Genomic DNA, 24,737 nt, shown 5'->3' with positions numbered 1-24,737 from the left:
AGAAAAAAAATTAAACTCAATATCTTTAACATTATAATTTTAAGTTTATCACTAAACCACTATACTCAAAAAATTTGTATAATTTTAATACCTATAAATGATATAAAATTTTATTTTCTATAATAAATTAATATTAAATATGAACTCAGTTTTATGTTTAAAAGATTTTTTTTTTGTAAGTTCATATTTACTTAAATTGATGTTTGAAAATTTATAAAATATTTTAAAGACATATTTTAATTATACCCGTGCAACGCACGGGCCATAGATCTAGTAGAATTAAATGCAATCATCAAGGAATGCTCTAAAAATAAGTAAAGGTAAACATGCTTAAAGGATTAAGACTTTTTATATAGTTGTATAACTTATTTTTTATTTTTAAAGCCATAAAAAATACATTTTTTGTTTATGTGACTAAACGTAATTCAACATTTTATCACAAATATCAGTATACATTTAATTTTTCACATATAAAATGTTGCAAAATTTTAAGTGAGGATAATACATAATTTTTAATAGAAACAATAAATTGAAAACTGTGGAAAAGGCAATAAGAAAATAAACAAGTTTGTATGGGTTTGTAGGGGAAATTACCCCCACATTATTGGTCATAGATATATCCCTACTAGTAGGTATACCCTGTTCAAATTGGAAAAAATTCTCAGGATCAATTCTAGTTTTCACAGTGACTAGTCTTTCAAAATTTTCTTTGAAATACTTGTATCCATAACTTCTAGCAATATCAATTTTTGAACTATTACTTAGATGATTAGCACCAATATCAATATCTCTATAGTTGAGGAATGCTTCCCTCGGATTATCAGAAACATAGGGTGTCATGAATTCATGAAATGATCTTGAAAAGTTCATGTGACGTTCAATAGACTCAGGAGATTCGTCAATCCAATTATTTAGATATCCAATTAAGAACAAATTCCCAGATCGATGAGGAAAAGGAGTTTCTGACGGCAATATCTCCTCCATCCTTCCTCCATAAGGATTCCATTGCATAAACAAAGTATCTCCTTCAATCATCTTTTTCCATATAGATTCTATAGCTTCCTTTAAAATAGGTTTCTTCACGTAATCTGATTGACTTTTGAAATAAACTATTCGAGGCTCTTTTGGTTCATCCAACAATGCTTCAAGTGGAGTCCTACCAATTGGTTTATCAAACCAAAAAAGAGTTGTATTAATCCAAGGCATTGAAAAACAATCACTCTTTTTCAAACCTAATTCAGGGAAACTTTCACTCACCAAAGGTAAAAGTCTTTCAATTGTCCCTAAAAATTGACCAATGAAACTAACTTGCACTGTCTTTTTACCTCCTTTACCAATTTGACCTACATTATAATGTTGCACTCTAATGAAAAGATCTTTATCTAATTTTGGTGCAATTAATTGCCATTTGTAAACAACATCACTTGCACCTTCATGCATATTCCTCTTCACATTGAAAACAGTAACTTGTGGAGGAACTTTAACCAATTTAAGTTTCCATGAAAGAATAACACCAAAACTAGCACCACCACCACCTCTTATAGCCCAAAAAAGATCTTCTCCCATGGATTTTCTATCAAGAATATTACCATTGACATCAACAATGTTTGCATCAATGATATTATCAACAGAGAGACCAAATTTTCTCATCAAATTTCCATACCCACCACCAGAAAAATGACCCCCAGCGCCTACGGTAAAGCATACCCCGGCAGGGAAAGCAAGAGAATTGTTTTTCTTTGCAATGGTATAGTAAATTTTACCAAGTGTTGCGCCTGATTCAACCCAAGCTGTTTCTTCTTGTAAATTGACATCAACTAAATTAAGATGAAACAAGTCAATTATAACAAAAGGCACGTACGATACATATGAGTAACCTTCATAGTCATGACCACCGCTTCGGATTCTGATTTGAATATTGTTACTTTTGGCACATATAACCGTTGCTTGCACATGAGAAGCATCTTTTGTGGTTATAATTGCCAAAGGCTTTGGTGTTGTTGCTGTTTTAAATCTCTTATTTTGTATCTTCATGTTGAGGATGGTTGAGAATGAGGTGTTGTTTGGTGTGTAAGTGACATCAGAAGCATGAGAATTATGAGAAAGACAGTTGAGAAAATTTTGAATGGACGATTGTGATATTGTTGAAGAAATAAACATGACAATTACTAAGGTTTCCAAGAGAAAAGATGATTTCCCTATTGTTGCCATGGTATAACTATGTAGGTTTCTACCTTGCTGTGCCTCTAATTGTGAAGCCTTGCACTCTATTTATATCAGTGTGTCCAAATTATAACTAAGTACAAGAAATTTAACATTATTTAGAAAAAAATTCACTTCATTTATAACAACACTTAATAGGCTATGCATGCAAATTTGCCAGACTAGCTATGTGCCCATTACTAGCTCATAGCCCACTACTAGATCCTTGCCCACTGCCTAATTTAAGATAATTCCTTTCTTCCATTTAGACACTTTGGGAAGTATATATTCATTTCAACTAAATTAAAGATCATCCAATAAAATAAGGAAATTTAGTACATAGCCGAATATATTGTTCCTAAAAATTATAATTAAATACAAAAAGAATTATTGGGTAAAATAATATATTTTTTTCAAGTCCCACATTGACTGGTGCACGATTAATATAAATAAAAATAGTTAATTTAAGTTTTCTTCACCGTATTAAAATATTGTCTTGTAAATATAATGTGATTTTGCTATTTGTGTGTCATGTGAGGGTTTAAAGAGAGTTTTGTAATTTTTCTGTCTAAAAACTGTGGTTGATAAGATTTACAATTTTTCCGTCCAAAATCATAGTTGAGACGGTTAGTAATTTATTCATTAAAAAACTGTAATTAAAAACAGGTTTGCAATTTTTCTATACAAAAATTATAGTTGAGAGATGTTTTGCAATCTTTCTGTTAAAAAATTGTAGTTTGGAAGGTTTGCAATTTTTTTTATTAAAAATTGCAATTCTATAAAAAAAATTGTTATTTTGTTTTTTGAAAATTATAAGTTAAATAATAAATTTGTCCGTTTGGTTTTTCAAATCTTGCTTTTTTTAATTTATTTTAGGGATGTTTTTCCGCATGCGCAGATATTTGTTTTTTTTTTTTTTAAACTTTTCTAACAACATCTTGATTCCAATATCAAAGGAGAAAGAAGAGAAAAAATTTCGATCAAAGCAGGAATAAAGAGTTTGCAATTTTTCCGTTCAAAAATTATATTTGAGAGAGAGAGTTGCAATTTTTTCATCAAAAAATTATATTTGAGAGAGAGTTTGCAATTTTTTCGTTCAAAAATTATATTTGTGTGAGAGTTTGCAAATATCCAAAAGTCCAAGATTGACCTCTAGTGCCTGAAATGGTCGGGGTTTAGAAGCTTTGGTGAACATATAAAGCAGTCACATGATCCCTTATTGAACCTTTAATCTAACAATATAGAATTCAAAGTCCAAGTGTTTTGTTCTTTCCTGAAAGATAAGATTGGCAGCTATATGGATAACGCTTTGACTATCACAATAGAGCACAACTTGTCTTGTCCAGGCTTGACCTAGATCTTTTAGGAGAAAAGTGAGTCCTTTTAATTCCTTGGTAGCTTCTGCAAGAGTACAATATTCAACTTCAATTGAAGAACAAGAAACAATGCTTTGCTTCTTAGATTTCTCGAAAATTAGGGAATGATCAAGAAAGAAACAATAGTCTGATATAAATCTCCGATATCAAAGCAACCTCTCTAGTCTACATCATTGAATCCTTGCAACTAAAGAGTTAAGTTTCTTGGAAATACCAAACCACAACCTGAAGCATTTTTCAAGTACCTCAAAACATTTAAGGAAAATTTATGATGATTTTCAGTTAGTTATGACAAAACTAGCTCAATTGTTGTTTGGCATAAGAAATATCGGACTTGGTTGTGGTAAGGTAGATCAGTCAAGTTAATGTATATTCCACCTCTTTATTGAACCTAGAGCAAGCAAAACACTGATTGTGGACATCTTAGCAACTAGAGAGAAAGTTTCAAAGCAGTCATACTGATAGAAAGGGTTCACACAAATATTAAATCTAGATCTGGGGTTATCTAAGGAACAAACACAAGACAAATTTGCAGCAACAATAAAGAAAATAATTTGTGAAAATTCTCTACTCTTTCATTAGGCAGCCAGCCATTTAAATACAATAAGAGATTCTGCCCTAAAGGGCTATTCCGAAAATGGGCCAGGCCCAAACAACCAGCAAAAACATAAAACAACATAAAAATAAAACTATTATTTTGTAACAAATCCTTGAAGCCATTTGGGCTTTAGTTTAATTCGAGTGGGCCTAGCATCACATGCCCTTTAGTATGTGTAATTGAGTCACAATTCTGACATTATATCTTTCCATAGTTCCATATACATGTCTTTTTATTTTAAACACCTATTTACTTCATATAGGTTTTGCTCCATTAGGTATAGTTATGTACTTCCAAGTAGGCATGACAATAAAACCCATACCTGCAGGTATCCATCCGAACTCGTTCCGAAGTTGACGGAGACAATTCATTTTGAATGGGTTTGGATTCGAGTTTGGGTTTTTCACAATTATAAAATATGGGGACGGGTCGGATAATATGGACACTAGCACCCATCCCGAACCAGTCCCGTTTATTTCATTATGTACATTATTATATTTATATTCCATTATTTAGATAAATAAATGTGGCTAATGTTTTGAAAATTTGATTTGTATTTATTATTTAAAATATTTAAAATGTATATATGAAATATTTTATTTTATTATTTAATGTAATTTGATATTTGAAAAAATAAATATTTTTATTAAAATAATTGATTTTATTAAATGGATGGTGGCGGGGCGGGGTTAGCCGAACCCGATTGGGACGGATTTTGGTTTTAATTCTTCATCCCCGTTTGGGTTTTAATTCTTCATCCCCGTTTCGGTTTAGGGCGGGGAATGGGAATTGATTGGGATTTGGGTTTGAGTTTGGAGAAGGTAAAAACCGTCACCGACCCGCCCCGTTGTCATGCCTACTTTCAAGTCTAATTGGCATGAAATGTATCTATCTCTGCCTGCATAACAGTTATCCATTTGGGATCCTTGCTTGCAGATGCATATGAAGATGGTTTATAATCATTATTGAGGGCTAGTGTGTATGTGAGATGCTCGAGGTGAAAAGTTTGTGTAGTTGATGTAGGAAGTTATAGGGGAAGGTGAGCTTTGATAGAATCAAAGACAGTGTCATTCAAATAGCTAAGTTTAGAGTTAATTCCAGTGGATCGTCTAGTAGGTTGTTTAGGTGTTGGTACTTGTTCAGTAGATGAACTGCTTTTGGGGCAGGCATTTGTTTCACGTGTTTGGTCCCGGTCTATCATTGGATTTTCATCAATTGAAACATGTTCAGGTTCTTTGTAGTTTAAAATTTGTGTGTTTTGTAGTATTAGTTATTTTTGGTTCAATGACTGATTGGTTTAGTTTGAATTGTTATGATTTATGAATTATGAGAAAAGGAAGTTCTAGTTCACAAAGTTAAGCATTTCCAAAAACTTCATGTGCACACTTATCATCCAAGACCATGGTAGAAACTTTATTTATCAGTAAAACGACTTGTTGAACTGCATATGACCAATAGTCTTTAGAAATGTTTGACTGAAATATCAAAGTTCTGCTGATGTTTAAGATATATTGATGTCTTCTTTCAACTGTTGCATTTTGCTGTGGAGTGCTAGCACAACTTCTTTGATGCAATTTGCCATTTTTCTTGAATTGTGTTTTAACCATGCTAACAAACCCCTTAAGACAGTTAGAAACTTCAGCCTTATTCTTGGAAGTTTTGAGCAAAATTTAATTGCCAAAATTGTAAATGTAAGCCATATAGACCAGGGTTTTTTTAAAATAATTCTTGGTGTACTATTGAAATGGTAAAACTTTTTTTTATTTTATTTTTAACATTAACTTTTATTTTTTATTTTTTATTTTTTATTTTCTATGCAAATCTCTATGACGTGCTATGTGTCCATTACTAGCTCCATACCCCATTGGTAGCTTCCTGCCCACTTGTAGTTCCTTGGCAACTAGTAATAGCTATTTTCCTACTATTAACTTTAACTCCATGGCCATTACTTGCTCCATTCCAATGACTTCGGAGATAGTAACTAGAGGCTATAAAACTCCGTAAAATATTTTACGGCGGTTTTTTTAAAGCACTTTATATCCAGATAGGGGGGAGGATTACATGTCACAATCAATTTTAAATTTTTTTTCTTTTACACTTTGTTTTTTTAAGAGAATTAAACTCTAATAATTCTCTTTTACACTTTGTTTTTTTAAGAGAATTAAACTCTAATAATTCATACTGTCGATAGGTTAACATACTGACCAAATATTATTCTCACATCGAGAATTTCTTGAATTTTAATAAGACTAGTTAGTTGCATATTTCTCCGCTGTAGTTATAAACTTGTTTTTATCAAATATTACTTTTAGTGAATATTTGCCATGTCTTTTAGTGATATATCTATCTATTAGAATTTTTTTGATTTTATTTTCCGAACTTGGAAACCTTTTCCTTTTTTATTTTTGAGACATATAATATTTTATTATTATTATTATTATCATTTTCGAAAGTTGTGGAATTAAATAACAAAAGAATTTATCGAAATAAAAGAATGAAATAATTATTTAACATAAACTTTTTTCGTGTAAAATTATGCATTGTAATAATTAATTGATTTTTCAAAATTATTCTGGATTGCGGCTTATATAAATCAACTATGCTATTAAAATGGTAAGACTTTCTTTTTATTTGCTTTTTGTGCAAACCTCTTTGAGTAGCTTTGTGTCCATTAATTACTAGCTCCTTACCCCATTACTAGCTTCTTGCCAACTTCTAGTTCCTTGCCCACAAATAGCTATAGAACTCTTTACTTTGAGGCCTTTTGTGTAAACCACTTCATAATTGGTGTTAATTGTCGCATCCAGTTTCTTGAATTTTAATAAAACTAAGCAATTTTTAGTAGATATTTGTATTAGAATATTTGAGTCAAATGTAATATTACATGAGACAGTTATTTAATTAACAATAGTTATAGTGGTCTAATCTATTTTATATATATATATATATATATATATATATATATATATATATATATATATATATATATATATATATATATATATATATATATATATATATATATTAAAACAGATCCTCAATATTTTTGACATGTCAATAATAGATTGTCACATCAACAACATATTTTACGTGTTTGTTTTGCCTTTTTTTTTAAAATGATTTTTATAATATTACATAATTTTATGTAAAAAAAAAATTTAAAAAAAACTTTTTATAAAAAATTAAAATAAAAATTTGGTTAGTATGTATAGTTATTCTTAAAATATGATTTTAGGAATTTCATCTATTTATGGGAAAAAATTGGGTATCAAAATTTCAAAAAAATCACTTAATTTTGAAGCTATTTAAAATAGATTTTCATAAAAATCATTTTTGATATATAACTTTTTGAAAAAATTGCGATTTTGACTAGGTTTTGATATTCAATAAAGTATGTTTATGCGAAATTTGGTTATATTAGTTATTCTTAAAATATGATTTTAGGAATTTCATGGGAAAAAATTGGATATCAAAATTTTAAAAAAATCAGTTAATTTTTTCATAAAAATCATTTTTGATATATAACTTTTTGAAAAAATTGCAATTTTGATTAGATTTTAATATTCAATAATTATAACAATATGGTCCTTTATGTATGTGTATTGATTGATTGGGCTTTGGGTCCTATATCCTTGCAATATCTCTCCAAATGACAATTAGACATTTATGTATGATTGTGTGAGTTATATAAACACTAAAATTAACTGCAAGGAAAACGATGTGGGACTTAATTTTTAGATTGAACTAAAATTGAACAACGTTCTCACATGCTTCGTCTTCCATGGCTTTGTCTGTCTTTGCTAACAAACTTGGTCTTCCACCGATGCATAACTAGACTTTTGAAACCACTTACGTAACAATTGAAACAACCTTGTCTTAAACTCAATAAACATGATAACTTTAATTGATACAACCATGTGTGATATTGCTGTTGTCAAAAGTGAGGAAGTTTCACCACTTTTGGTTATGAAATTATCTTTTGCTCTTTTATGCTTTTGTTGCAACTGGATTGTTACTGATTATGAACAAACTCCAACCCTCCCAACTCACTGAGGAACAGAGAAATGCCATAAGATTTTTCAAACATCTTCAAAGTGAAATCCAAACCACCATTGCTATAGGAAATCCTACTTACAATGATGTGAAAAGTGCAATGGGGAAGGTTTTGGCACTTGATAAAGCATATCCACTTCCCTTATTAGGAGTAATGCTTTAAAAATTCCCTTCAACAAATCTGAGCCATACGTCGTATCAACCTTTTTTTTATATTTTTTAAAATTAAAAAAATTAAAATACTTCTTCGATATAGTGCCGTATCATAGCGTATCGATACATATCAGATACAATTCCACAAATTTTTTTAAATATCTGTGTGTTTTTTAACTTGGCTTATTGCTTTAGGACTGTGACAAGTTACTTCAACGGAGGATAGGAACTGCACCGGACACCCATATAATGAATTCCAATTATCAAAACAATAAACAATTCTATTTTTCTCTTTCATTTACATATTTTTATTAATATGTAATATATGATCAAATTAATCAGTTTGGTAAGGAATGAGTGAGTAATATATTTTCTTGTAGAAAAACGACTAGACCATATAATAATCTTTATATTTCTCTATTAAAGGACACATAAAAAATATTATTAAGACCCACATTGTCATTAAAAAATAAACGATATTGATATAAGTAGAGATCAAGGTTGCTCAAAAGAATCATACCAAAGTAGCATACCACATTGTTATACTATGGCAACAATGGGGAGATCATCTTTTCTCTTGACAACCTTAATAATTATCATGTCTATTTCAACACCAATATCACTATCACCCATTCAAAATTTTCTCAATTGTCTTTATCATAACTCTCAAGCTTTTGAAGTCATTTACACACCAAACAACACCTCATTCTCAACCATACTCAACATGAAGATACAAAACAAGAGATTTAAATCAGCAACAACACCGAAGCCTTTGGCAATTATAACCGCAAAAGATGCTTCTCATGTCAAAGCAACAATTAAATGTGCCAAAAGTAATAACATCCAAATCAGAATCCGAAGCGGTGGCCATGACTTTGAAGGATTTTCATATGTATCAGACGTGCCTTTTGTTATAATTGACTTGTTTAAAATGAATTTAGTTGATGTCAATCTACAAGAAGAAACAGCATGGGTTGAATCAGGTGCAACACTTGGTAAGATTTATTATACCATTGCAAAGAAAAATAGTACTCTTGCTTTCCCATCTGGGATCTGCTTTAGTGTCGGTGCCGGTGGTCATTTTTCTGTTGGTGGGTATGGAAATTTGATGAGAAAATATGGCCTTTCTATTGATAATATTATTGATGCAAAAATTGTTGATGTCAATGGTAATAGCCTTGATAGAAAATCTATGGGAGAAGATCTCTTTTGGGCTATAAGAGGTGGCGGTGGTGCTAGTTTTGGTGTTATTCTTTCATGGAAACTCAAATTGGTTCAAGTACCTCCACAAGTTACTGTTTTCGATGTGAAAAGGAATGTGAATGAAGGTGCAACTGATGTTGTCTACAAATGGCAATTAATTGCACCAAAATTGCATAAAGATCTTTTCATTAGAGTGCAACCTAGAGTTGTTCGAATTGGTCAAGGGGATAAAAAGATAGTGCAAGTTAGTTTCATTGGTCAATTTTTGGGGACAATTGAAAGACTTTTATCTTTGATGAGCAAGAGTTTTCCAGAATTAAGGTTGAAAAAAAGTGATTGTTTTTCAATGCCTTGGATTAATACCACTCTTTTTTGGTATGATAGGCCAATTGGTACTCCCCTTGAAGCAATGTTGGATGAACCAAAAGAGCATCAAGTAATTTTTATTAAAAGTCAATCAGATTATGTGAAGAAACCTATTCCAAAAGAAGCTATAAAATTTATATGGAAAAAGATGATGGAAGGTGACACTTTATTTATGGAATGGAATCCTTATGGTGGAAGGATGAGTGAGATATCATCATCAGAAACTCCATTTCCTCATAGAGCCGGAATTTTGTTCTCTATTGGGTATATTCATTATTGGATTGAGAAATCTCCCGAATCTATTGAACATCATGTTAACTTTTCAAGGTCGTTTTATAAATTCATGACACCTTATGTTTCAGATTCTCCGAGGGAGGTAGCCCTCAACTATAGGGATGCTGATATTGGCGCGAATTCTCCAAGTAATACAACAAATATTCACATTGCTAGAACTTATGGAATCAAGTATTTCAAAAGAAATTTTGAAAGATTAATTAGTGTGAAAATTAAAGTTGATCCTGAGAATTTCTTTAGGTATGAGCAGAGTATACCCACCACTAGTAGGGACAGAACTATGGCTAATAAATGGGGGGAACATGCCCTCACAAACTCATACAAACTGATTTATTTTTTTACTAACTTTTGCCTCCTTTTATTTTTGTTTCTACTTAAAGTTAAGTATGGTCCCCATGTAAAATTATTAAAACATTTTAGTTTTGGAGAATGAATGTATTTCATTGTGTTAAAAATAAAAATAAACTAGATGGTAACCCAAGCGGTACTCAGAGAGTTTTTAATTAATAGTTTTATTTATTTTAATATCATAATTTTTAATATTTTTTATTATTATAAATATAGTTTTTTAATTTAGATAATATCTCAATACACCCCTTATAACTCTTAGGGACTCGGCGCAATTACATTAACGTCTCCTGCTTCCGCAGATATACATCATGAAACACTTTTTTTTGCCAAAATTTGATTTTTTTTTTCCGGAGGTGCATCTACGGAAGTAGTTTAAACTAGTGGATGTTGGGGAAATTCAAATTAATTAAGTTCAGAGATTCACTACGCGAAACTTGGCTTTTAGCAGCACATCTACGAAAGCGCTTTTAGGCAAAAGCGCTGCTATAGGTTTCGCTAAAAACAAAACTAAAAGCAAGGGAAAAAAGCGCTCGTATAGGTGATCCTACGAAAGCGCTTTTGAAAAGCGCTGCTATAGGCTACCTTAAGAAAGTGCTTTATAAAAGTGCTGCTATAGGTAAGTTATGAAAGCGCTGCTATAAGGGTAGGATGCGAAAGCGCTTTTATTCTAAAAAGCGCTGGTATAGGCTGGTTACAAAGGCGCTTTTGAAAAGCGCTCTCGTAGCTAATTTAAAATTAAAATTTCTAAAATAAAATTAACAAAACACGTTATTTGCCTCTCAGAATCATAAAACCCTAATCCGTGAAATTAACACCAACAACTCGTTTTCCAGAGATTACTGAAATTCTTCTTAATTCCAGAGATTTCAAATTCCTAATCCGTGAAATTAACATCAACAGCTCGTTCTCAATTGGATTCGAAGGGTTTAAGTCGTGACGCTTCGTGAAGGGTTTAAGCTTCGTGAAGGGAAGAGCAAGGGGAAGAAGATTCTTCCTGAAATTGATAAAGGTGGTGCTGCGAGGAAAGAAGGGACTGAAACGCTCACTCACTCGCATAGAGGTCTTCGTCTTCGATTCCATTGAATTATCTGTAAGTTCTCCCTCTCTCAATTCACTACAAGAAAACTCCTCCCCAGCGACATACTTAGCGACGTGGAAAACACGTGGCTCCAAAATGATTGTTGCGACGTGAGTTTAACATCGCTAGCTTTATTTTAATATTAAACCACTTTACAGCCTTAAAGTAATTAGAAGTCAGACATGGGGTAATGTGAAAAACAGTTGCGACGTGGTATACATGTCGCTACATTAAATACATAAATTAATTCATTAAAAGCCATAACGTTCAAATGGGGGAAATATTCAAATTTTTGAAAAATTTGGTAGTGACGTTAGTTACACGTCGCTACCTTTAGAAATCAAAAACAACGTTCCACTGAAGTGACACAGTGGCAGTTTTGCAGGCAGAGGCATTGATGATTGTTACCGTTGCCATGTTGCGATGTGTATCTCACGTGGCAAATAGCGATGTGCTTTCCACGTCGCTACTTTGTCTATTAATCTAACCATTTCACTTCCCTCCACCACCATTCACGAACAAAGCTTCCTCTGCAAATCCATTCTCTCCCAAAATCAAAGCTTCTTCTCCCAAAATCCCCTCCTAAAATCCAACCCTTCTCTCCCAAGATCAATTCAATCCCAATTTTTTTTGCTATATCAAAGGTAGTTAAGGTTACATTTGATATTTTGTTTATTTTTTAATAATTTCATTATATATTTTGTTTTTAATTTTTGATTTTTTTTGTATAGATTTAGTAGATTGAAGAAGGTTGTAGATTGAAGAAGGATGAGTAGATTGAAGAAGAGGTAAGTTATTTTTGTCTATTGTAGTATATTTTAAATAGATTTATTAGGTATATCTTTTAATAGATTTATTAGGTATGTTTGTTGAAAATAAAACTTGTATTGTTTATTAGATATGTTTATTTGATATGTTTATTAGATATGTTTGTTTATTAGGTATATTATAAAGTTTTAATTTTTAATTTTTATTATATATATTATTTATTATAATGAATAATATTATACTGTATTTTAAAAAAACAAAATATATATTATATTTATATATTTATTTATTAGATATGTTTATTAGATATGCTTGTTTATTAGGTATATTATACTATATTTTAAAAAAATAGAATATATATTATATTTTTATATAGAATTTAATTTTTATTATAAATTTAATTTTTGCATATATAGAAATTAAATTTTTTATGTTTATAATGAAAAGATAATAATTTTATATTATGAATTATGAAAATAAAATATTAAAAAGAGAATATTTCCAAGGAACATTGGTTAACTTCATTGGTCAACTTCACACTTTTTCACACCTGCCACACCTGCTGTGTGTGCAGGTAGCTGTTTCCCATGTAATCCTGTTGCGACGTTGGAGTCACGTCGCTACTTTCTGACGTGGTCTCCACGTCGCTACGTAGTTGCCACTTTAGCTCCTGCGACATGTTGGCCCACGTCGCTATTTTTTTGTTGCCACGTGATGCATGTTGCGACGTGCTATCCACGTCGCTGCAGAGCATCTTTTATGTAGTGATTTTCCTATTGCCATTTTTATTTTCTAAACATTTCTGTTGTGGGTTTCTTCTTGTTGATGTGTGTGATTACTGAAAATGTTTGAAAGTGATTTGATAGTTAGTGAGTTGAAATTGGTTTAGGTTCAGTTTGTGAGCTTGTTACTGCAGTTGTACATTTAGGTTCAGGAAGAAAAAACAGAGAGATAGAAATTGCATTTGTTTGACAGGTAAGAAAACAAAGGGTGCATGTGAGTGTGAGGGAGTGAAGGGTTACTTGGCAGCTAGAAGAAAAGCTTAGTTGCATGGTATGCAGAATTTATTTATTTTTATGTAAAGGAGGTGGTGCATTGTTGTTGGTAACTTGTTTGATTTGGATTTTTGTCAATGATTCTGTGTTTGTAATGTATCAATCTATTGCATGACACAGTGTTTGGTTTTGCTTTTGGGATAGTTCTTCTGCACCAGCAAGCTGTAATACACAACAAGTTAAAAATAGGGTAAATATCGTAAATCGATCGTATACAATTGTGTGTGTTTAGGTTGTGTTCTTGCAAATAACTCGAAGTAAACTGGTGATATACTGTAATCAAGACAGATGTGTTTATCTATAGAATGGTAATTGGGTCTTGAGGTCTGTAAGGATAAAGAACATGGTAAAAGTCATGATTATCCACAACCTCTCTAACATGATTATCACTATATTTACCAACAATGTCTTCAAAAATGTATATGTCTCGTATGTGCAAATCTCTCAGAATACAATTATTAGAATGACCGAAAAATGTAAATGTGAACATAATTATATGCGAAGCAGGAAAAAAAGGAAAAGAAAGTTGTTTCAAACACTATCACATATGAAAAAAGAAGAAAAAAGAAAGAAGAAATAGTTTCACACTCAATCACATGAATAGGGGGAATAGTTAACTAAAGAAAGAAAATAAGATTAATGGCTTAACAGGGTTAAGACCAAGTCAGATTCACAAAATAAATAAAAATAAATAAATGATTTTTCTAATAAAAACATATTCCATAATTTTAGTTAAAAGTTATAAGAATAATTCCCACATATTTCAAAAGTTCAAAAGTAATTTAAAAAACTATTTGGTTAGCATCATGAATATAATGCATCGAAAATGTGTAGTCAATTTATATAATCAGTCTTAGACTAGTAAGACTTTACACACATTAAATTAGTGTCCCAAATTATTTGAACCCAAATTCAAAAAATTCAAAATTTATATGGTTGAGGTCCAGGGCCGGTCCCGAATATTTAGAGGCCCAGGGCAAATAATAAAAATGGCCCTAATAAATAATATAATTTTTATTAGGTTAATATTTATATATAATTATAAATAAATATTTATGGCTACTTTTTGAAAGAAAAAAAACAAATATAATTATGTATGTTGTATATGCCCTTTTCACATAATGCTGCATATGTGTATGCTTGTTTCTCGATATCACGGTTATTAATTGGAGAATTAAGACAAAAAATAATGCAAAAATATATGGCAGAATCAGGAATGGAACACACCTCATTGTCATTAGGAGCAATAGACTTTAAACGCTGAGCCACAATCGTAACATGTTTTTCTTTTCCATTACGAATTTTTTATAAAATACTTAGTTTTTAATTTTTAAAAGCCCATAACTAATAATTTCAGGCCCCAATTTTTTTTGAGGCCCTGGGCTTTGGGCCTGGTTGCCCTGGCCTAGGGTCGGCCCTGTTGAGGTCTACCAATGGCATTATACCGTCATATTTCTTGTTATTAATGATGTTTCACGCTAATAGGCCATACATGTACTCAATATAATTTGATTTTATCTATTCCACTTTGTGAATTTGCTATAGGGGTTACTTGTGAAAAGTGAAAGTTTGATCGTTTTTATGAATCTTACATTGTGTGGGTCTAGAAGTTGCTTACTTCTATACAGGTAATTAATTGTTCTCTCTCGCCAAAGTAATTAGTTGTGGGGTTTGTACCCCTCAAACATGTGGTTATAGATTCAATTCTTTGATTGATTTGTGTGGCGCTTGGGAGTGTTTGGTTTATCTTTAATAGTTTCAATTATAAGCCTTTGACTGATAATGTTGATGTCCAGCTTAATTAAGACATGGATAAGACATGGATGCATTCAAATCGATTGTCGAAAGAGTACGAGAAAGGGGTATCGTAATTCGTTAAGTTTGTGGTTGCGCACGCCGAAGACCTGAGTCGAATGACATGTCCTTGCTTGGGTTGATGTTATGGGGGTCAGGAAGCAACATGTCAAAGAAGATGTCGAAACATGTTCCACTCGACATCGTGCCAGGGCTTATCTTTAAGTTACTTCATACTCAAGTAATTGACAGCTGCAGAATATTACCAACCAATATTATGCAATCATATGTGGCGCAAAGAAGAATCTGGAAGAATCAAATCAGAATATGTTTGATTTAAGACTTTCTAAGTTTGGAGATTTATTAGGAAGATTTTATTGAAGACCTAATTTGTAGGAGAATCATTGGAGATTTGTTACAGCATGATTGATGTAATTAGAAACCCAATTCCAATTGGGTATAGGTTATAAATAGAAGCATTGTAACCTAGAAAACCCAAGTCAACCAATATGTAAACTTATAAGGATTATGTTGGTAGGTGAAACCACCTAGTTTATGGGACGGTCACCTTGTTATCACTCAAAATACTTGAGGTAAAGAGTTGATCGAGTATTGTTCTTAGAGGAAGCTTTTAAGAAACTCAAAGATGGTGTTCTTAGTCTAGAGTCAATGCTAAGTATGGATGGAAGTGCGGCTTCCTGTCCGACATAGGAGTGTGTCTCCTCATCATGGAAGTGTGTCTTCTATCCTGTGGATGCAATTTTGTGGAAATTAGACTATTGGTACAGATCTTGGGACAGGAAACTGTAGAACATCACTGAGGTGATTGGAAGTGGAATGGAGATATTCCATATCTAGGGAGGACCTAGGTAGATATTGCATTGGGTAGGGATTAAGTGAAAAGTTGTAACCGAGGTAGTTTAGCTCTAAATTGATACTACTGATAGTGGATTTCCTTCCTGGCTTGGTAGCCCCCAGAGTAGGCGTGTTTGTCACCGAACTGGGTCAACAATTGATTGTGTTCTTTACCTTTCAGTACTGATATTTGCTTTCCTGTGTTATTCGTGACAGATCGGATGTCTCAATATCTCATAAGACATTTGGGTGTGCTGCACCATAATTTCACAAAAAAACAATTTAACTCTTCTATCAAGACGATATTAGAGACGCTCACAATTCATAAGTCTGCACAAACCCTAACACAAAATACAATGTAAGTTTCACACAACAATTAGGTATGTTTCTTGCTACTTAAAACAGTCTTCTAGACTGGATTGGGCTTTAAAATTGCAACAGGGCACTGCTGAAAATTTTCCAAAATCTTCTCCATAAAGATAGGGCTTCAATGATTAGTTTCCTAAATATTCTCCATATATAGAAACTAATCATACATCTTGAAAACAGATAAAGTCTTCAATCCTTAAATTAAGTGCCACGTAGGATTGTATAATATTCCAAGAATATTTCGCATCTTTAACAAACTAAATAGATTCAACAGATCCAATTATGCACAGGCGCGATGTTGTATGATCCTGCATAGAACATCTTGTTCGACATGTTTCTTTAGTTGATAGAACATCTTATTCAACATGTATCTCCATGAGTTAGTTTTACAAAACATAATGACAATCATAAAAATAGAGAATTAACAAGAAATATTAAATGAATTTCTAGTCAACAATGGCATTATCTTTGTATCTCAAAGCAAGTATGCTAAGAGTATAGTGAAGAAGTTTGGGCGTGAAAATACTAGTTAGAAGAGAACCCTTGGCGTAACACATATGAAAGTCACCAAAGATTAAAAGTGTGTTGATATATATCAAAGTTTATATAAAATCATGATATGAAGTCTGCTCTACCTTATAGCAAGTAGGCTTGACATCATTTTCTCTGTAGGTGTTTGTACAAGATATCAAGCTAAACCCAAGGCTAGTCATCTCACTCAAGTGAAGATAATTTTGAAATATATAAATAGGAATTATGACTATGGTGCTCTCTATTCACATAGTACCAACTCAATACTAGTAGTGTATTGTTATGCTGATTGGGCTGGAAGTGAAGATGAGAGAAAAAACACATCTGGTGGATGTTTCTTTATAGGAAACAATTTAATTTCTTGGTTTAGAAAGAAGAAATTTTTTGTCTCATTGTCTACTAGTGAAGCTAATTACATTGTTACAGGGAGCAATTGCACATAATTGCTCTGGATGAAACAAATGTTGAAGGAGTATAATGTTAGACAAGATGTCGTGACATTGTTTTGTGATAACTTGAGTGCTATAAATATTTCAAATAATCCTATTCAATATAGTATAACCAAGAACATTGACATTCGTCATCATTTCATCAAAAGAACTTGTGGAAGATAAAGTTGAGCATATAACAACTGAAAAATAGTTGGGTGACATATTCACTAAAGCCTTGGATGTCAATCCATTTGAAAAACTGATGGGTGCTCTTGGTATTTTCATATGTGAAAGTCTATAGCAGTAATAGCCAAAAAGGTGTGCAAGGAGATCAAGAAGGTGTCTCTCTCATATGGTCTATGGTGCATGTGAAATTAGGCTGATTGCAAAGCTTCCTTTTATTTGTTCCATCGCTACAAGCAAGGACACATTTTTTTCTTTCTTTTTTGGACTCAAGATTTTGTTTACTCTCCTTTCTCTCAAGTTTTTCCATTCTTTTAAAAAATGAGTCAATCATTTGGAAATGCTAAGATGTTGGAAGATAAGTCTAAGAAGAAGGCTAGGGCTTTAGAGTCAAAGTAATATGAAACCAAGGTGGAAACACATGTTGGACCATCTGTTGGAGTATCTATGACTAGGAAGAAGTTTGTGACAAAGATGAAGTCTTTCAAGAAAAGACATGTTCAAATGCATGATTCTGACTCAGATACCAATGAAGACTAGGTATCTTGTTTTTCTCTAATACCTCTTCAAAATTGTGGCACAAGGAGGGAGAAATATGTTGTGTGAAGACATCATGCCTGATAGATGTGTTATGTGTTCTCATGTTTATGCTTGATCTGATGAGTGCTCACATGCTGGAGCATCTGGCCTAGCATTTAGCCATCAATTGTGCCTGTCTGTGCTAACTGACTAAAATCTGAATGTATCGTAGTAGTGTTATGCGGTGACTGATCAGACTGACTTGATTGACTACTGACTACTGACCTTGTGTGCATGTATGACACTTTGTGCGCCTGACTAAATGGATATTGAGCATTGTGTTTGATCTATTTTCTAATTTAGCAATTGTTAAGTGCCAAAATGTAGTTATTTTGTATATATGTTTTGTTGCACTTATCGATACTTTTTGTTAATACCGTTGAATAATTCCCCGTTTTCTGCATAAATACGTAAACTTTGTGAATAGATATATTTTCATACACTTTTATACTTTTTGATAGTTTTCTACTTTTTTTGTAGGTATTCTTGCGTATTTGGAGCATGAGCAATAAAGTGTCGAAGACACAGCTTCAAACGCGCGATTTTGAGCGACGAAATCAATTCATTTGGTGGTTAAGGCTTAAAATGAGGATGATAAAAATCATCAATTTGACTGCCATTTATTCATTGTTAGATAGGAAATTGAATAAGCTTTCCAACGCTTCGAACCGAGCGCAAATCGGAGTTACGGTTCTCAAGTTACGTCATTTCTACTAAAAGCTGTTTTTTCATGACAGCAGGTTGGGCGCGATGCGCGCTCCTGCGCGCGACGCGTACTGTACAGAACTCAAAATTTCATAAATATGCGAAAATCATATTTTTTTTAGGTTATGTTTTGGGTATTTTTGAACCCCAACTCATCCTAGGTCATTTTTGGGTAGATTTAGCTTGGAAACACCATTGGAGCTTGTAATCGGATGATCGGAGGTCGAATTTCCCATCGATTGGTGTTGATAAACCAAGAAATGTTTGGTTCCTCTTCTTCTCTTCTCTTTGTATTTCTCTTTTGGTGAGTTTGTATGTAAATTACTCTAAACCCATGGATGTTTGTTGCTTTTTCTACTAGTTGTATAAAGTTTGTTTTACAAATCTTAATCGGTGTTTTTCTGATCTTTTTGCTTAAATGCTTTGGATTTGTGTTGTTGTTAAAATAGACATCACAAATCTTGATTAGGGGTGTAATACGGTGAACTGAGTTTTTATATTTAAGCAAACAATGTTGCGGTGAGCAAGAGTCGCCACCGACTTTTATTTTATCCAATTTAATAGAAAGGCTAAAAGAACAGAAAAAGACCTTAAAAAGATTTTGAGTTTGGGGGGTAGGTTATACAAAGGGAAGGTTTAAAGCACCCTTTGTATCCATGGTTATCCATGGGCTCTTAATTGCTTAGCTCTCTTTTGAATTGTTTGAAATGTTTGAAGTGTGTTTAGAAAAGATTTTTGAATAAGGACTTTAGCTTGTAAAGTAAGCGTAGCCTTTTCGAAGTTTTTTTTTGAAAGAGGAAAGTTGAATTTAAACCAGAGCAAGCAATTAAGAGATAATTACCCTTAAGTTAAAAATTTATTCTTTTAGCTTTTCAAGGTTATCCATACCATAGGAGGGTAGGAAGTCCTTTTATTGGATTTAAAGGGTCATCGAGGAGGTATTGTTCGCCATAAAGTTGTCCCTACCATGTAGAGGCAGGTAGTCTTTAGGGAAGGATAGAATAGTCATTAATCATTTTAGGCATCATGCGAGGATGCCTTAGCAATTGGGACAATCATCATGTTTTACCGAGGCAACTTCGAGGGACTAGATCTCATATGATGATTTCAATGATTAAGGCAACCTTGCTTTAGGTATCCTCTGAATCGAGGGACTTGACTATTTTGATCGGAAGGCAACAGGTAACAAATTCAGGCAACAGGCAATAAGAAGGGTTACCCTAAAGGTGTGTGTGTGGCACAATCATGTGATTCAGTTCAGATATTTTATCTTGTAATTTAGGCAAACTAAATTTATTAGCAGGCTTGTCACTCCCTATTATTACTAACCACGCAGTTAAAAAACAAAAATTAAAGGCAGAATTTAAAAGTCCTACGCTATTACAATAAACACCTGTGGGCAGAAAAATAAAGGCGGAAAAATAAACCTAAACTATTACAATAAACACCTGCAGGGACATAGAGGCAAAATAGAGAAGAAATAAAACTAAGCTATTACAAGGCTTTGGGGCAGTTACAATAGAATAAACAGATCAAAATTTAAAATGGTAAACCTTGCAGCATATGAATAATTTAGGCAGACAATGAAAAATAAACAAGGCAAAAAGGCAAACCCTGAATGGGGCAAAAGTTAACCATGGTTAATAAAATAAATCAGCAAGGCAAGGCAAAAATTAAAAGGTTAAAAACCTAAATTAAATCAACCTAAATTATCTAACCTAAATTAATTAATTAAATTAGCTAAAATAATTAGTCAAATGTTAAGAAGTAAAACTAAAATTTTTTGGTATTTTTGTGATTAAATAATTAATTACTAAGATAATTATCCTAATGGAAAAAAACCTAATCCTAATTGTGTTAAATTAAAATTTATTAGTTAAACCTACCCCTAATGGTTGATTAAAAAAAAAAAAAACTAATTATAATCCTAATATTAATTTTATGGTTTATTAGTTAATGGTTAATTCTATATTAGTTAAATAAATACAACAAAAATTAAAACAACAACAAACAGCAAATAAACAAAATAAAAGGAAAAAAATTAAAAAGAAGGTGGGGCGTATTATCTGGTGCGATGGCTCTTTAATGGTGCACCATGGGATAGTATCGCCAGGGCCGTTGGATTGATTCCTCTGATAATCTAGTGGTTGAGATGGTGAGGGTACATCGTGAGGTGCGTGAGGCAGGTACGCAGGATCTGTGGAAAATCAACTGCAAAAATAAAAGTACGATGGGTGAAGCTCGAACCCAAGCCACTGAGATTAGAAGTCCCATTAGCGCTACCATCTACACTGCAGACAACACTTGTTAATGGTATGGAATCAAAATATTATATAAGAAAACGTGAAACTAAAAGACCTCAACGTGGGACCCTCGGTCGAGCGTGCATCCAATCAGAATTAGGGAATGAGGGCTGAATTGTTGACCATCCAGTTAAGTCACACCACGTGTATCATCTTCTCCACCAAAAGTCACAGAAATTTAGCAACGAGTTTTCTTGGACTTTTGCTGCGATTTAGCTGCAGAAAAGCATAGCTAATACCTGTGATCAAGAAACAACACAAACACGATCCAAACAAAACTTAGAAGCACCCAGATCCACTAAATGGAGGGCTGCGAGTTTAATGGTGCAATCTTTTTGCACGAATACGGCCTAGAGCATTGAAAACGACGACACACCTCCTTGAAGCCCTAACAATGGCAAGTGTTAGTTTAGGGCTCCAAGCTTCTATATTATGCATCAAACCTGCTCTAAAATATGTAAGGAACTCAAGGAAATCATTATCTCAGGTTAAAAAACGATGAAATATAGAAAACGATAATCACATGCATATGAACGTGAAACATGGAAAACATGCGTTTAGGGGTGCTTTGATCACATCTCACGATCCATGCTATTACAAAAATAGACTCCCTCATTTTTTGCTATTCTGTTATTGTATAGACTAGTTTTTTAGACTGTTTTTCCTTTTTCTTTGGCTATATTTTAGCTACTAGTTTGTATATAAACAAGTTTTGCTGATCAATAAAATAGTTTTGAGATTTTCTACTCATCTTTCAATATGGTATCAGTAGAATTAGGGTTTCCGCTCCCTCTTCTCTCTTGATTTTCCCGGTGACGTTCCTCACCTCCTCCGGCAATCAACTTCTCCTTCTCCGATCCTCTACTCCGGTGAATCTGTGCAGTTGTTTTTTGACCTCAATGGCACTCATTGCAGATCATTTGAGTCCTTACTACCTGCATCACTCGGACAATCCCGGACAAGTTCTCGCTACGCATCTTCTTTCTTCCACGGGCGATAACTACAATTCTTGGAAGCGTGCCATGATTTGGGCGTTAAGCTCCAAGAACAAGTATGGCTTTGTTGATGGTTCAATTCCGATTCCGGCACCGTCAGATCCTAACTACGCATCTTGGTTGCGCTGCAATAACATCGTAGCTTCTTGGATTTTGAATTCTGTGTGCAAAGAACTTGCGACTAGCATCGTTTACGCTCCTTCTGCTCGCTCGATTTGGCAAGATCTGGAAACAAGATTTCAGCAACAGAACGGCCCACGCATCTTCCAACTCCGCCGCGATTTCGTTCTTTGTAGCCAAGGTTCTGAATCCATCAATGGCTACTACAACAGAATCAAGGCACTTTGGGAAGAACTCTTGCAGTGCATCCCTGGTCATCATTTCCACTGTGGTGGTGTATAACCACTCTTGCGACATTTCCACAATGAATATGTCTACTCGTTTCTCATGGGACTCAACGAGAGCTACTCTCATCTTCGCGGACAAATTCTGGTTATGAAACCGCTTCCATCGATTGCAGAAGTTTTTGCTCTTGTTCTTCAAGAAGAGAAACAAAGGGAAATTGGCGCCATTCCTATGATTAACACTCCTCAACTTGCTTATGCGGTTCAAACCTCTGTTCCTGCTCAATCCAAACCTGCTCCCAAGAAAGATCGTCCCTTGTGTGCTCATTGTGGTATTCTTGGTCACCTCAAGGATAAGTGCTTCAAGCTTCATGGTTACCCTCCCGGCCACAAGAAGTTCAAGGCTTCTGCAAACCATGTGATAGAATCATCCACCAGTACTCCTTCTGCCGCACAATATCAGCAAATGATGACATACATTCAAGCTCAAATGGCTGATGCTGCAGTCTCTACAAGTGAAAAATCAGGTGAATTCTGTCTTGGCATCAGTTTTTCGGTTCTCGAATCTTTGCCTAAATCTGCTTTTTCTCTTTGGCTGGTTGATTCTGGTGCCTCCGCCCACATATGTAATGACATAACTAAGTTCACCAATTATATTGTGCTCCATAACACCCATGTCACTCTACCAAATAAACAAAAAATTAAAGTATGTGGCATAGGAAGTATTTCCCTGATTCACTCTTTTACAATCACAAATGTTTTGCACATTCCCACTTTCAATGTCAACTTAATTTCAGTTGGTGCTTTATTAAACACCCAGAAATTTGATGTTTTTTTCATTGAAAATTGTTGTCTCATACAGGATCGCACACACCAGAAGGTGATTGGAAGATGTGATCTCATCAATGGTCTATTTCCATTCACTGACTGCTCTTCCACATCTAATAGTGCATCCAAATCTGTTTCTGGTTCACCTGATCCTGTTTCTGTTGTTAATTCAAATTTCACTATTTGTAACAATGTTGGTAGTATGTCGGATTTAGCTAAACTTTGGCACAACAGAATGGGCCATTTGTCTGATTCTGTTCTTCATTTACTCAACAATAAAGTTCCATTTATTGTCAATGCAAAATTTAATTCGGAATACTGCAGTGTTTGCCCTTTAGCTAAACAAAAACGATTAGCTTTTCCCTCTCAACAAAATGTCTCATCCCAGAATTTTGATCTAATTCATTGTGATACTTGGGGACCTTTTTCCAAGATCACTCATGATGGCTACCAATACTTTCTAACAATTGTCGATGATCATTCAAAATTTACTTGGATACATTTGATGAAAAACAAATCTGATGCAACATACTTAATCAAGTGTTTTTTTAAATATACAGAAACTCAATTTGGAAAAGTAATCAAGATCATTAGAACTGATAATGCTAGAGAATTCTTGCTAACTGATTTTTTGCAGAGCATTGGTACTGTGCACCAATTTTCTTGTCCTTACAGGCCTGAACAAAATGCTGTTGTAGAAAGGAAACACCAACACCTCTTGAATGTAGCTAGAGCTCTCCGATTCCAAGCGTTCATTCCAATTCAATTCTGGGGTGAATGTGTTTCTGCTTCCACCTACTTGATTAATCGGACTCCTACTCCAAACTTAGATGGCAAATCTCCTTTTGAAGTTTTATTTAACAAGGAACCTGATTACTCTCTCATCAAGGTCTTTGGATGTCTTAGTCATGCATCCACCATTATGTCAACCAGAAAAAAATTTAGTCCAAGAGCCAGTCCGTGTGTCTTCATGGGGTATCCTCAAGGATACAAAGGATACAAGCTATATGACTTGCAAAATCAGAAATTCATCATTTCCAGAGATGTGGTGTTCTTAGAGTCTTCATTTCCTTTCAAGGATCACCATAATGGTCAATCTCTCAACCTTTCCACAAATATTCCCTTACCCATTGTTCACCCGCCACCATTAGATGTTGTTTTTCCTAGTCCTTCTCCAAATGAACCTCAAACAACCACTACTAACATCACTATAGACCCCTCCTTAGAAAACACTGATAACTCAACCTCCCTCACACTATTCCTGATCTTTCATCAGCTAATGACCAACAACAGTTGCCACCACCTTCCCCTATCCCCAACATT

The 24,737-nt window shown here is 33.4% G+C and overlaps 2 protein-coding genes across 2 annotated transcripts; one reads left to right on the top strand and one right to left on the bottom strand.

The window, feature by feature from the left end:
- Nucleotides 1-456: 456 nt before the first annotated feature.
- Nucleotides 457-2,257, bottom strand: LOC131605562 (berberine bridge enzyme-like 17). Its single transcript, XM_058877906.1, has one exon. It carries the CDS (start codon nt 2,209-2,211, stop codon nt 457-459), a length of 1,755 nt encoding a protein of 584 aa, XP_058733889.1. The 5' UTR covers nt 2,212-2,257.
- Nucleotides 2,258-8,929: 6,672 nt separating this feature from the next.
- On the top strand, nt 8,930-10,678 carry LOC131605561 (berberine bridge enzyme-like 17). Its single transcript, XM_058877905.1, has one exon. The coding sequence runs from the start codon at nt 8,930-8,932 to the stop codon at nt 10,676-10,678; it is 1,749 nt and encodes a 582-aa protein (XP_058733888.1).
- Nucleotides 10,679-24,737: the final 14,059 nt, after the last annotated feature.

The sequence above is a fragment of the Vicia villosa genome, linkage group LG5, assembly GCF_029867415.1.
Source record: "Vicia villosa cultivar HV-30 ecotype Madison, WI linkage group LG5, Vvil1.0, whole genome shotgun sequence".
Taxonomy (NCBI): domain Eukaryota; kingdom Viridiplantae; phylum Streptophyta; class Magnoliopsida; order Fabales; family Fabaceae; genus Vicia; species Vicia villosa.
This window is presented reverse-complemented; position numbering and strand designations above follow the sequence as displayed.

Excerpts from the sequence above, each read along its gene's own strand:
- LOC131605562 (XM_058877906.1), bottom strand. The coding sequence starts at position 2,211 with ATGGCAACAATAGGGAAATCATCTTTTCTCTTGGAAACCTTAGTAATT.
- LOC131605561 (XM_058877905.1), top strand. The coding sequence starts at position 8,930 with ATGGCAACAATGGGGAGATCATCTTTTCTCTTGACAACCTTAATAATT.